General features: G+C 31.0%; 1 protein-coding gene across 1 annotated transcript in view; it reads left to right on the top strand.

Moving 5' to 3' along the window:
• Positions 1 to 11,308, top strand: part of LOC106478150 — a 31,042-nt gene extending 19,734 nt beyond the window's left edge. Inside the window, exons 7-8 of the mRNA XM_022381692.1 lie at positions 1,318 to 1,388; positions 9,895 to 11,308. Coding sequence (XP_022237400.1) covers positions 1,318 to 1,388; positions 9,895 to 10,042 — 219 coding nt within the window. The 3' untranslated portion in view covers positions 10,043 to 11,308. The remainder of the gene's footprint in view (positions 1 to 1,317; positions 1,389 to 9,894) is intronic.
• The last annotated feature ends 3,453 nt before the right edge of the window (positions 11,309 to 14,761 follow it).

Raw genomic sequence — 14,761 nt, 5'->3', positions numbered from 1 at the left:
CGTACACTTTACATTTCCTTTCATTTTCCGGGAATAGCCTTTGATGACCACCTTGCCCTATTATATATGAAGGGCAAAGTTGTGAGTAGGGCTTATTCGTTAAAGTCCTCGAAGTTAAAACCATCTTTGTTCCGTCAAAGGTTTCACGTCTTATAGAAAATCTTATTATTATGGTTTCGTTCTATTTCTATTCGTTTGATTAATTTCAGATTCATTAACGAACTTCCTGAGATGAGGCTGGTAGTTCCAGATGAAATCTTCCCCAAATATGGTTTACTTTGGAAGTACCTGTCAATCTGCTTTGATAAGTAAACTTAAGCAATAGATGAATGTTTAGTCACGATGTCACGACATGCTACAACGCAAGTAGATTATTACATTATGCTTAGAAATGGAATCACATTTTTACATAAAATATAAAACACCACAACAGATTTTAGGAATGATCTTGCCTCGAATTTGAAATACACCATTATTTGCGACCAATATATTCATTCCTATTATGTATGTTCTCACCAATCTTTATATATGTTGTGTTTTTTTATATATACCATTTTATTTAAGATATCGTGTTTTTGGCTTTTATGTTATCAGGTTCATTCAGTAAGTTTTTTCAGACTAATAGTTGTTCTGAACATATTATTAGCCATATTATTATTAAAGAAATTTGTTGTTCCCAAACAAAATTCCAGTTAAGAGATCATTTGGATTTCTATAAATCTATAGCCAATGTAAAACAACTTCTAGGTTTAGGAAGTCACTATAACTTTCCAGTTCTTTAAAGTGTCATGGTACATCTTGATTTTATTCATTATACAACTAAAATAATCATAACATTAATATTCAAAATAGAAGTTATTCAGATGGTTTGTTTTTAAAGTAAAACATACATATTTAAGCCTCTACATACCTTATGAATTATAAATGGATTTTCCTTGTTAATAGTCAGACTATCTTATTCATATTGCCAATAGACAATGAGTTAACTTAACCCCTAATAAGCACTTTAATATTTAAACATTGTCTTTAAATATATTTGACTTAGCATGCTATACTAGATACCAAGATAATTTTACTTGTCCTTGGAAAATCTCAACTAGAATATACCTATAACGAACTCAAACCTATATCTTTTAGAACCAGCTAGGTTTATAATGGATATTACTTCATATCTCTCTGGTACGAAGAAGATTTTACTCGCACAAGGAGTAATCCCTGATAGGTGAAAATTAAGAAGTTTCTCTGATATTTTATGTACTTTCCAAATTTAATCAAATTCAGACATAAGTTATCAAAAATTTACATTTCTTTTTTAAGGAAATTGATGTGGGTCTCTGCGTTGGAGGATGTAGACACTTAGAACAAGATCTATTCCACTGTGTGCTCAGGTGAGTTGTTGTTGTTTTTTTAAGGCAAAGTTACGTAATGAGCTATCTGCTCTCTGTCCACTACAGGGAATTGAACTCTGTAATTTCGAGTTTTAAGTCCGTAAACTTATCGCTGGCCCACTGGACGATTTCTGATACTGCTTAGATCTTCAACCTAAGTCTAGAAACAACGTTTATTGAAGTCAGATATTTACTTCAAACTTGAGAAAGTACACATTTATAAAGTGTAATTGTTTTTTTAGCCTCAAAACAAACAAGTATATCAGCATCTTTGTTGTTTATTAATAAGGAAACTGCATCTTCCTAAGCAATTCTTAAACGACATTTTTAGCTTTGAAAATAATATCATATTGTATTAATTTTGATCTAGAAACAGTTTGAAACAGTTACAAGTTTCTTGAAAGTTGTCATTATACTTACCAGCTTGAAATAGCTTAAATACTTAATACTATTGTTGTTATTTTATTAGTTCTGAATATCCTTTTTCATTACTAATAAAAAAACAATCATATCAGTCGTTTTTTGTACTTTAAATGATAGAAAATTTGCAGACTTAATAGGCAAATACTCTGATCGTTTCCCATATCCTCTAACTGATATCGACATTTTAAAAAAAACATATTAATAGCGCGGAAGAACGTCATTTAAACTCACTTTTGGATATGAAAGTTATTTTAAGTTAGAGATCTTTAAAATTACAATACCACAACGAATGGAAATGTAAAATGTGTTTACTGAGTATTAAATACCACTCATTCATAACAGGTCAAATGTGCCCGGATTCGAGCTACAGGGCTGGGCTGGGCGTGTCTAGTAGTAAAGGTGTCGAGTTACAGATGGGAAGATTCGGGGATTCACACGATCTGTTGTTAAAAACCTCATCACTTTCAGCTGTGGGTGTGTTATAAAAGTGAAATCTAATCCTATTATTTGGTTTAAAGAACCGTACAAAACCCTTATGGCGGAGGGTACTGCTGGCCGACTGCCTACCCTCTCGTCAGTAACATGCTTCTCAACTTAATAATTCGTAATTACAATCACCTTCTACAGAGCTATACTGCTGACTATTTTTTTTTCAGAGGGTTTTGTTTGTTTTTTATAGCAAAGCCACATTGAACTATCTGGGGTGTCCACCGCGGGGAATCGAACTCTGGATTTTAGCGGAGACTTGCCGCTGTCTCACCAGGGGACTTCAAAAGGGTTATTTAAATGTTATACAAAAACGATGTCTAAAACGAGATGTGTTTTAAAAAATCAAAAACATGTTACCTTGAGTGGCTATTTACTTTACTATCAGCTGAGTGGAACAAGCATTCTTTTCTTTATTCAGTACGATGTCTTGGCTTAATAAGACAAAAACATGTTACCTTGAGTGGCTATTTACTTTACTATCAGCTGAGTGGAACAAGCATTCTTTTCTTTATTCAGTACGATGTCTTGGCTTAATAAGACAAAAACATGTTACCTTGAGTGGCTATTTACTTTACTATCAGCTGAGTGGAACAAGCATTCTTTTCTTTATTTAGTACGATGTCTTGGCTTAATAAGACTTAAAAACTTGCCTTAATTTATTTGGAAGGTTATGGGTGAACATATTTACTTTTAATATAAAGAAATCGCACTAAATTTAATTAAAAAAACAACAACTTTATAATTCAAATAGATGTTTCCAACAGTAAAGAATAAAAATCTTTCTATCTACACGTCGTTTTTAGTATTAAAAACAAATGTTATTTTTTTATTCTTTCATTTCATTTTACTAAGAACATGTTTATATTTTAATTCATTTGTGTCCTGACTATTTATTATAAATTATTAATTAGAACGATTCCAGAAAAGATAAAATTTTAATCAAAATTAAAAGTACTTAACACAAAACAACTAATAAAATCTGATACTTATTATGTGTAGGGTGTTCAAAAGAGTGTGCAAGAAAAACTCATTAACTTGCCCACAGAACTATAGGTGTATTGACTCTGAAATTGGATAGTATTAAGGTATAGGCATTAATGAACAAGGCCTAACAGTACACGCTTGTGTTTACTAATCCATATAGCAATTTCCCCGAATAATGTAAAATATGAAGGATGGAACACAACATTAATTTAACATATGTTGCAACTATGCAACAATCTATGCAACGACCAACACTGCCAATTTAACTTCATGGGTTTTTTGTGCGATGCTTCGGCCATTTTGCGTCGTATGTGTGGGCCCTGGAACAAACTTGCCTGCCAAGGTTTTCTGTAGGTCTGGATCACTCAGTTATCAATATTAATGCTCTTTTGCTTAGCGCCATTTGGGGTGGATGCTGTTTATACCATAGAGCTTTATAAATGAGGTTCACCTTAAGCCCTTTACATACCTCAATTTATTTCATGACTTTACCCGTTGTACCAAAGCTTATGACGCTGATCAGTTTGGCAAATCACATAGGACGCTTCAAGGTTGTGAATTTTTGTTGTTGTTGATTAAATCAACCTTGTGCTTTTCACTTACACGAGAGATCCAAATTAGGTGACAATATGAAACCTTTGTTTCCACCATTAACACTTATTTTATTACTTATGAAATAGCAGTTTGTGATATTTCTGTTCTCCAGACAGCTGTCCACTTGCCATAATTACCAATAATGTTACAATCTTCAGAGGTTTTATTTACTACAATATTTGATCAGAATTTATAAAAATACTTCACTGAGACTATTCTATGCGTATAATGTTGGTAGGCGTAAAGTATTACACTAATTTTATCTAACACAGTAAGGTATTACACCAATTTTATCTAACACAGACTGTGTTAGATAAAATTGGTGTAATGCCTTACCGTGTTAGATAAAATTGGTGTAATACCTTACTGTGTTAGATAAAATTGGTGTAATACCTTACTGTGTTAGATAAAATTGGTGTAATACCTTACTGTGTTAGATAAAATTGGTGTAATACCTTAAAGGTATTACACCAATTTTATCTAACACAGTAAGGTATTACACCAATTTTATGTAACACAGTAAGGCAGACCGAAACAAAAATACCTTTATCTCACCTGAATTTGAAAAGTACTAACAAATATTACAGTACTTTAAATACTTTTCCAATTGAACTTATACAGGTCTGTGTTCAAATAAATTACAGAACTCTATGTTCTGTATTTTGTTTTCCAGTCTAATTGTTTCTTGAGTGGCTTAATATATTTTGCGCTTTTAACTCAAAAAGGCACAGTTTAAAAATATATTACAGTGGTGTGAAAACAGTGAGGAAGTTCCGGAATTTTCCACAAGATTTAAAAAAATACAACAACAAAAATCCTATGGTCTAGAACGACACAACTTTATTTTCTGTAAATTCACTTAGAGAAATCCAAACAAATGTACGATAATAATTTATTTTGGAAATAACACTTTGTTATCTAGAATTACAGAACTATAAGTGTTTAAAATAGTTGGAAATAATGGAAAATTCTATTAATTTTACCTAGACATTATACACAGATAAATTGTACTAAAAGATTAATATGTCTAAAGTAGGCCGAACTTAATTATACAAAATCATGTTTTAGTTTTTACACAACAATAAAAGCCAGTTTGCGGCAATGGTACTTGAGATTGCACAACAGAAAAAAAAAGGCTAGAAAGAAAAAAGCACCTACTGAAACTAAAAACATCTTATTACAGTTTTCGCCTAGAGTACTATCAGGATGTTCCCGAACAACAATATTTTAACAACATCTTCTCCTCGTCCTCATATAAAATGAATAGTGAAAAATCATAGACTAGTTAAGTAACAAAAGATTGCAGATTAACAAAGCAGTTCTTAACAGACGAGACTATTGCAATTATTTTAATCTGGCATACGATTGGTCGGAAGACATTTCAAAGTACTCTTAAAATACTCGTTTAGAGCTTCAATTAGATAATCTTGGCATATGATAAAGTAATTCAAACTGATTATTTCTTTCTCTGTCTCCTTGTTTATATATATATATATATATGTGTGTGTGTGTATGTGTGTGTAAAGTAGTACGTCTAAAAACTTCGTGAAAAAAAATAAATTTCTCGAAAATCATCTCTTAAAAAAACAAAAATATGTAGCTAGATAGTGAAAAACAAACAACGAATGACATTTACAAATTGATAAGCAATGAAAGGCTCACTTTGCAAAGAACGAAAACTAAGCCATTCCAAGACACATATGCTCAGACTATAGATTATTTCATATAGTAATGATATATAAATGTTTATTTCGATTATGATTATCAAATCTATTATGTTTATCCAGATATTTCCTCTTTGTTTTCTTTCACTTTTACTTGTTTCTATTTTCCTTTGAGGTATTCATACACTACAGTGAAAATTACACATAATATTAATACACGTAGGGCATGGGTTGGCTCCCTTGTGGTAGAGCTCTGTATTTCTGAGCTGGCAAGCCGGGTTCGAATCCGTGTAATACCATAAAAAAATTCCCCGCGCTTAAAAAGTTAAGCTGTTTGTTCGTTATAAGAGTGGCAGATAATCCCTTCGCTTTGGATTGTGGGTGTAGGGTGCTTCTGACTAGCTGACGTCTTTCTGGTCAGTAGTTCAGAATTAGGAACGGCAGAAGACAGCCTTATTAGCTTTGCCATACATACAAATTAAGTACACGTATACGTTTTAAAGTTTTTTGGGCCAATTAAACATCTTAAGTAAAGTTTTCATGAGTAACCAAACAAACCAGTTCTACACTAAACATTCTATATTATTAATTTCTTAACGATCAACTAAAAAAAACTGTTTTCAATGAAAACAAAATTATATAATGCTGAAAACAATGCTAAAACACTTTTGAAAAATGTGATGTTTTACTTGATATCCTGGCCACTGAAATTAATAACTTCGAACATCGTGGCAAATAAGCTAGTTGGAGGAGAAAAGCAAATATGTTAACAATGCTTCCTTATATTTAAAGTACAAAATTTTAAAAATAATACATTTGTCATTGGCTCAGTTGTGCATGTTACTGGAGGATTTCAAGATAATGTACCCCGAGGTAAGATGTAAAAAAAACAAAAAAACATGGCGCCGATCAGTTCCTTTTGGGAGGAGATATTTTTCTGGCCGAGGAACGAAGGTCAAACTAGCCAGGACACATTTTGGACTTCCCGCTAAGCGTCGCCAGAGTGGCGTCGTCTTGGTAATTTATTTGCTTTGCTGTCAGAATGAACACAATTGTATTAATGAATTCATTAATCTGTACAAGGCCTTGACAGACTGGCTTTTCATCTATGGTGTTTGGTCGAGTATTGGTATTGCCTTGGTATATACATAACAGGTACTACATCATGCACAAATATAGGACCTTTTGATCTAACCATTTATCACGTGGAGGAACTGATGGGCCAGACACGATCTTGTGTTTTGTGCTTGTGCAGTCTGTTGCTGGATGGAATGTGTAGATTCCTGTGTTTCCATATGTATATACACATATATATATATATTTATATACACACACACATATATTTATATACACACAGATATATATTTATATACACACATATATATATGAAAGCACACACACACACACATATATATATATATTTATATATATGGAAATACACACATATATATATATATTTATATACATATATATATTTATATATGGAAACACACACCGTATATATATATATATATTTATATACACATACATAACATATTTGCTCTATTAGTCCGGTTTCTCAAGCATAATAAATAGTTTTTAATAACTGCTTTTATCTCATTTCGTAACATTATACAGGTAAATTTGTTTTTGCCTATGTATGTCAAAAATATTTCCAATTGTTTGCGTTCATGGAAATGCAACATAATTACATATGAAAAGTACTTCGATTCAAAATATCTCCAATTATAACAGCATAATTATAATTATAACAACATAAATATAATTATAACAACATAACTACTTATCACGTACAAAAACATGATTAAGATAAACTAGAAAAGCACCCAGAGAGAACAACCCCCTCACTGCAATGCTTTTTTTTATATACACCAAATAAATCCTCATAAAAATGTAGATCTATGTGCCAAGATCCTCTCTTTATCTCAGTTTATTAGTCAGGTTTGATTGTTTTTCAAAATCCCAATTTACTATCATTCTAACGGAAGTGTTTGACCTTCAACGTGACCTTAAACTTTGAGCTACACTCCCCATTGGGAATTCTTAACCTATGAACCTAGTGTAGTCAAAATCGAAAAAGAACATTTTGAGTTAGACTGTTCATAATCGCATGAGTGAAAACTAAACACTCTCATTCGAATGGGTCTAACTAGTACTCTAAGTGCGTTTGAGATTATCAAATATTAGACATAAATTCATTCCTTGATCAAAATTGACTTTTCTTTCAGAGCTGATACTATTTGTTATATCTCAGTCTCTTCTTGCTTCATTTTATCAAATATGTTCTATGACGAAACAGAAAGAAGATCAATAGAAATATGATTTCAAATTTGTTATTGCTTATCAGTAGTGATAGTTGAAAAAAGAAATAATGAAAATAAGTCTGTATTAACATTCAGCTATGTTTGTTTGTTAGTTACTTATTAAGCGCCCAAAACTATACAATCTGATATCTGTGCTCTACCCGTCGTGGGTATCGAAACCCAAATTGTAGCGTTATAAGCCTTCTTACGTCTCGCTCAGTCAGTCGGGTCAACATAACTCAAATGTAACATGAACACATGATCAAAAATCAGACATTTTTCGAAGCAATTTTTACGGATATTGCTTTGAAACTGGTGGCTTTTTGGCTAATTTCCACATATCTTCTACAATTTGTAAAATACGTATTTAAATCTAGAATATTCTCGAATTAGTTCACATCTAATAAAGATTTCTTTCCACGGAACAAAACGAATAAGAAGGAAGAGATCCAGCTTACCTTCCGGTTAGCCTAGCTTTCAAGCGCCAAAGTTATTCTCTGGATCCACAGTAGGTTTTGCTTCCGTAGAAGAAATATCAGTACAAATAAGATTTGACGTTCAAATTTGGTTTGGCCATTAATATTTTGTCACAGCTTGCTGTGGAACAAGTCTTATTAAACAAAGGTGAAAACATAACCATAGATGACAAATGAGTTTGGTTTGAGTGTATTTCTCCGTCCTACTGCTACTATAAAACAAAGCATATTTTGTATTGTACTCCATGCTGGTACCAGGAAGAAGGAAGGCATAAAATAAAGAAATATTGCATATTCGCTTCTCTTTTATTTTTTCGCGAGCACACAAAAGGTAACTAAAAATTCAATGCGTGTATTGTAATAGTTTTAAAGCAGTCTTAAGTGGATGTTACTGGCTTTTCTCTTTTTGTGGAAGAGGGAATGTATAACATTAACCGTTACTTTCTCCACTTATCAAAAATTATTGTAATAAAATTAAAGTCAAGATATTAGCTTAACGTAATTACATGGATAGTTTTTTAATTACAACTTGTTGTTAACTAGCTATAACTTTGAAAGTTTAGAAATTTAAATACTTTAAAAATTTGTTTTGAAAATACCTTTTACGATATTCTCTTTAAATTGAACTGTTAAAATAATCTCATTTAAGTAAATTATGTTAATTGTTTGTTTTTAACACAAAACTAAACAATAGGCTATCAGTGCTTTGTCAACCGCGGGTATCGAAACCCGATTTTTAGCGTTATAAACCCTCAGACTTTCCGCTGAACCACCGATGGACAAATAATGTTACTTAACGTGCATTAATACAATATGCTAGATGTTTCATTTGACCGACTTTCTTTTCTTTTACCAATAGTTGAATCCATTAGTAATTTTATATTTTCATTTCTCTGTTACCACTAAATAATGTATTTTAAAATTATTCTTCCTGGTCAAAGATACAAAATGGCGAGTAAACGTAGTATCTCTTTTAAAGGCTCTGGTTTTAATATTGATTTTTTTTTGCCCCGGTTTTATGTGATATTCATCATTTACGGAGGGAAGCATTACCAATTTTATCGTCTAGTTACACTAACATACCTTGGTAGACAAAGAGTCGACATTGACGACGAACACTTTACATGTGTTTGCCAAAATTATATTTGTGTACCAGTTTCAGTGTGGTTCAGCTATTTGTTTATTCTCTAGTTGAGAGGATCTGTTCATGTTTTTTTTTTCAAATTGTGAGACAGATAAATGCTAACACAAATATAAAATAGTCGAACGTGTCACACTCATAAACATTAATGCAAAATATTATCTCTAGAAATTAGAAACTTGTGTTGTTAATTTTGCTTTCGTTGTCCCAGTTTAATTATAAGCAATGCTTCCCAATTTATCTTGGCAAAGAGGTAGTCAGTGCATGTAACTGATGTGAATAATATCATTGTGTTTTCCGATTAGAGATGACAAGAACACTAGAAGTGTCTCGTGTTTCTTCGATATAATTAACGATACCCAACTTATCTGGGCAAAGAGGTAGTCATTATTTGTAACTGATGTCAATAATATCATTGTGTTTTCCCATTAGAGATGACAAGAACCCTGGGAAGTGTCTCATGTCTCTTCGAAAAGAAGAACCACTCTGCAAGCCTGTTCGATTCAACAGCCACGTGTTTACAACACGCAGTGGTGCAGCGAAATCGGTTCTTTCCATAGAAGATTGTGCCTGTCAGTGAGGTAGGAGAATCTCTTGAATGTCATGGATGAGAGCGTCTTGTGATCGGTAAACACTTGTGTGAGTAACAGCTGAACTAATGCTGGAAGGCATCGGCTATTTTTGGACCAATCCTAATGTAATAGCTTGCTGTCCGACGAGATGTCCTTAGATATCTAATGCGCGGTTTTTTTTAAAGGCATAAATAAACGCTTTCTTATGTAACAGTATACCTGCAAACAAATTAATGAGACTGAGAATAACATCTGTGTTTTCTGTTTACTTTGCGAAAGTTTTACAAGAATTACAAAGGATTTCTGCTAATATATTAGTCTGCCAAAAGAAAAACGAAACGAAGAAGAAATGTTGAATTATTATACATTAGGCTTTGTTAGCTTCCTTTCTTATTTCTGTCAAAAAGCTAAAACACTATTTAAAAGTTCATGAGTAATCATGTATATTCTTAAAATATTTCACATTTTCCATATATTTGTACACCACCTATTTCTTTAATAATATCATACGATCAACTACTCTTGGTTGTCATTACACTTTATTTTAACGTGTCCTGTTTTATTACTTATCATTTTATTTCACTCAAAATGTTTTTACCAAATTTCGTTTGATTGTAAGTTGTTGCATACAGGTAAGCATTTTTCAGACTTGAATTACCCTTTATATTGCTTGCCTATGTGATTCTTTATATAATGCAGAATTAAAATCTGTACATATTATTCTTTTTTATTTCTCTAAAGATGTAAACTAATAATCGTTTATCTCATGAGGATCTTTTCTTCTTCTGGGTATTAAACTTTTTTTATCACCACAGATTATAAACATAAATTTTACATTAACTACTATTTTGAAATATGAGGTTTTGTGAAAGAAATTTGCAAACATTCTTGATGAATAGTTAAATATTAAAGTTTACATTCTAAGAAAGCTCTTATGGATAAGAAGGAAAAGTTGATTGCAATTCTAGCAATGTTCGGTATTTCTAAATTGTTTAAGATAATAGTTGTCGCGTCAGAAGTTCCAGTTCAATGATTATCTTCTGTCAAACTCTGCACTCATAGTGTGGAGCGTTGTGGGATTCATACATTTTATACTATCATTAAACTAAAGCTCCTTTTTTGAGAGAAATATTGTGAAATAATATAAAAACATTTGAAGTGTTTAAATTTATTGTAACCCTTTCTTATTTGATACAACGTAGCCTTAAAAAAAGTTTGATGTTCATGCACAGGGTTGCCTTACTAAGCATATTTCTATTCATGTTATTTTTTACAGCTGTAATGTTACCTATAAAAGTTAATAAACTTTTAATTGTTGTTTACATTTCCATTATCTTGTGCTCATTTTTATCAATAAAACATCTACACACAGATATGATGCTTAAATATAGAACCAATACCAAAACAGAAAAGAATAATATGATCCAAGTAAAGCATCGCTAGTCAGCTTAAGAAGTGAAAGATTTTCCTCACATAAGAACAACTGAATAATTCACCGACAGAAATCAATATAAAAATACCAAAAACTCTCTTTTTTGGACATCTTAGTATTAAATGACCTTCATGTATTCGACATTCTAGAGATCTATAAAAAAATGTCATAGAGTTAATGACTTATTTGATTGCCATCCTTAGATCAACCACACAAATTATTTTCATGTGTAAACATAATTTTAATTGCTTAAACAATTAAGCCTTCTGAATGATATTAGTTGCTGTTGTTTATGATATATTGTTTACTTATGCGTATTCATGTATATTTATACTTTACACTGTTAAAAACGCTACTCAGCTTTAAAGCTGTAAACAATGTGATTACGAATAAATAATGAAGTAAACAAAATACTTATCGCCACTTCCTACTATGTAATGCCACGAGGTTTCACTTTGTTCTCGTTGTTTTCATATTTTCAAGTTCTTTTATTGTGTAAAATAATTTTGAGTATGTCGCATTATTTCCTTCGATTTGTACTTTTATTCAACATCTGTTGAACAGTAAACATTACAAATATTAATTGGAAAAGTAAAAGTTGTCCCATTTGTGGATGTTCACAAACATTTTATTTCAGGCTCATATTCAAACAAGTATCATATACATTGTTTATAAGTCAATGATAAATATTTAGAAGTATGCTAATTGACTGGTGATCAGGGTTTGAATACCATATTGCAAACAATTTTTTTTTTTACTTAATAGAATACTTTCATCACCAGTAAAAGTAATCGTTTATTGTTACAAAACTTTAAACACTTTTAACGAAAACTTTTCGTACCAACAACACAGACACTATCAAAGTTAAGAAAATATTGCCTGTATTTAAAAAAAAATTAATTCACGTCCCAATGATCTAGATGAAGGAGAGCAAACATAGCAATGTTGTATGATATATGTTATATGCATAGTAAGTAGCTGTAGAAGAACCTTGTCTCATAACTTAATCCGTACTTGAATAAGAAACGTAAGTATCAATCTATTGAAACTTCAGAGTCTCTATTGAAACTGATCAGTTGTATTAGATACTGTTATTCCTAAATCTTACTTTGGTAAATATAGTATTGTTTGTATAATGTCGTATTGTTTGTCTGATAAAGCTCGTAATCGAATGCAGAAATATTTTTGTTTAAAAAACGTGCTTATACCATATGTGTGTGTGTGTGTGATTAGTGATTACAAGTGTAATCCAATACTTCAATTCATCTCCATAAAACTGCTTGCCAGGACTAAAGTCATTCTATATCGATTCTTGTGTACTGGGCAACATTTCAGTATGATTTAGAAAATATTTAGATTTTTTTTCAGATTTGTTAATATCCATCCTAGCATAATGCTGGAAATATACATCTCAATGGCGACACTGAACAATACAATTAATGGCCATCTGTAATAGATGAGGAGTAATTTTAAAAGACAAACAAACAGACGTGTTTGTTTACAAGATTATAAGGCATACATTTATTCCTAGTGATCACTCTGCACATTTTTGAATTTGACTTCAGTGACTGACCACATCCAATCAAATGGAAATTATAGATGATTTTAAAATTAGTAAGCGAACATAAAAAATTATTACATTTTTTCCATTTTACTAAAAACCTTAACTGTTGAATGATCTAAAGATTTAAAATATTTCTTAAAAACTATTTGAAATGGCAACAGATGACGCTTTGTAACAAGCTTTTTTTCTTGATATCTAGTTTGTTATTTTTTAATGTTCTTGACGAAATTTTTGATCCAATAATTTATATGATGCAACTGGAAAAAAATACATTATTGTGTTTATTTTTGAGTTCGTTGTATTTTCTACAACGTTGCCAAAAATTAATACCTAAAAATTATTTATTGATGTTCTTTGTGGCGGGGATAAATATTGAGTGTTTTTTATATATTTATTGGAAAACGTAAAACAAATATTCTATCCACTCTTGTCAGCCTACATTTGTACCGAGTGATTTAGAGCATGTAGGTGGTATTATGTAATAACTATCCCCTGGATAGCTGTCATTTAGCAACATCACCTGTGTATGCTCAGAAAAGCTAACTTTACAGGGAGTTTCTTTGTATGAACTAACTTGATTAAAATGCCGAAATATTTATAGCTTGAAACAATACAATAGTTTAATATATATTTCCAATTGAAACTCAGTTATTTTAGATCACAAATAATTTAAAATGTATTTTTTCTGTTTCTTACGATTCGAGTCAAAGCAAATCATTACTTTCGAGTCGACAAAGTATAGTAAAGATTAACGTTTTGAGCAAACTCTTTGTAATTATATTACCCATAGCCCATTTCAAAATTCAATATTAATTGGAATATTTATTTATTTATTTTAGTTTCAATAACCATTCTAGAGAAGTAAATTCAAGAAAATTTGATAAATCGTTAAAATCGTAAAGGGTTTTAATAACAGAATTACTAGATTCATAGAATAAGGATAATTACTACTGAACTTATGAGAGTTTTAATACAGATTCCTGGTCTTTGTAAAAACCTTTCTAATTACATTAAGAAAAATTCTTCGTTTTCGTAATATTCTGTAATTATTGTTTTTTTTTAATAGGTTGCACAACTAATAAAATTCTGCCATTACTTTCAATGTTCTCAACTGATCTCAAGCTATGGTCCACCAATAGGATTTATTCCGTTGATTTTCAGCTAACGTTTCAGAAAGTTCTCCTGTGGGACAGCGGTAAGTTTATTGATTTACAACGCTAAAATCCGGAGTTCGGTTCCCCATGGTGGACACAACAGATAGCCAAATGTGGCTTTGTTTTAAAAAAACAAACGTTTCTGAAATACTCAAACATATTTCTGTATTTGTCTGAAATAACTTTAATAAATGACATAATATCCTCACAATTAGGATTATACGTGGTTATTGAAAAATCATCTGTCTGCGCTATGATTGAAAAATTTCCTAATACTACATGTTTCAAGAACAAAATTAAATATATCTTGAACAACACTGAAACACTCGTGTTATAATATTTCATTACCGAAAAAATATTACATATCCAGTAACTTTAAAATAAAGACCTCAAGAAACTAGGATTAAAAGCTCAAGGAAATAAACTATAGGAGTCTGCTGATAGTAAAATTGTATAAAACTATCTTATAAAACAAAGCTAAGTAGTTTCTTGTTTTATAATTTTTCTTTCAATGGATTTGTATACAATGATTCCATGTACTAAAAGCGGTAAATTAGAAGTTAGTTTATTTAGAGTT

Source organism: Limulus polyphemus, unplaced genomic scaffold (assembly GCF_000517525.1).
Source record: "Limulus polyphemus unplaced genomic scaffold, Limulus_polyphemus-2.1.2 Scaffold185, whole genome shotgun sequence".
In the NCBI taxonomy this organism is placed as follows: Eukaryota; Metazoa; Arthropoda; class Merostomata; order Xiphosura; family Limulidae; genus Limulus; species Limulus polyphemus.
The sequence above is the reverse complement of the archived record's forward strand: the minus strand, read 5'-3'. Positions and strand labels throughout refer to the sequence as shown.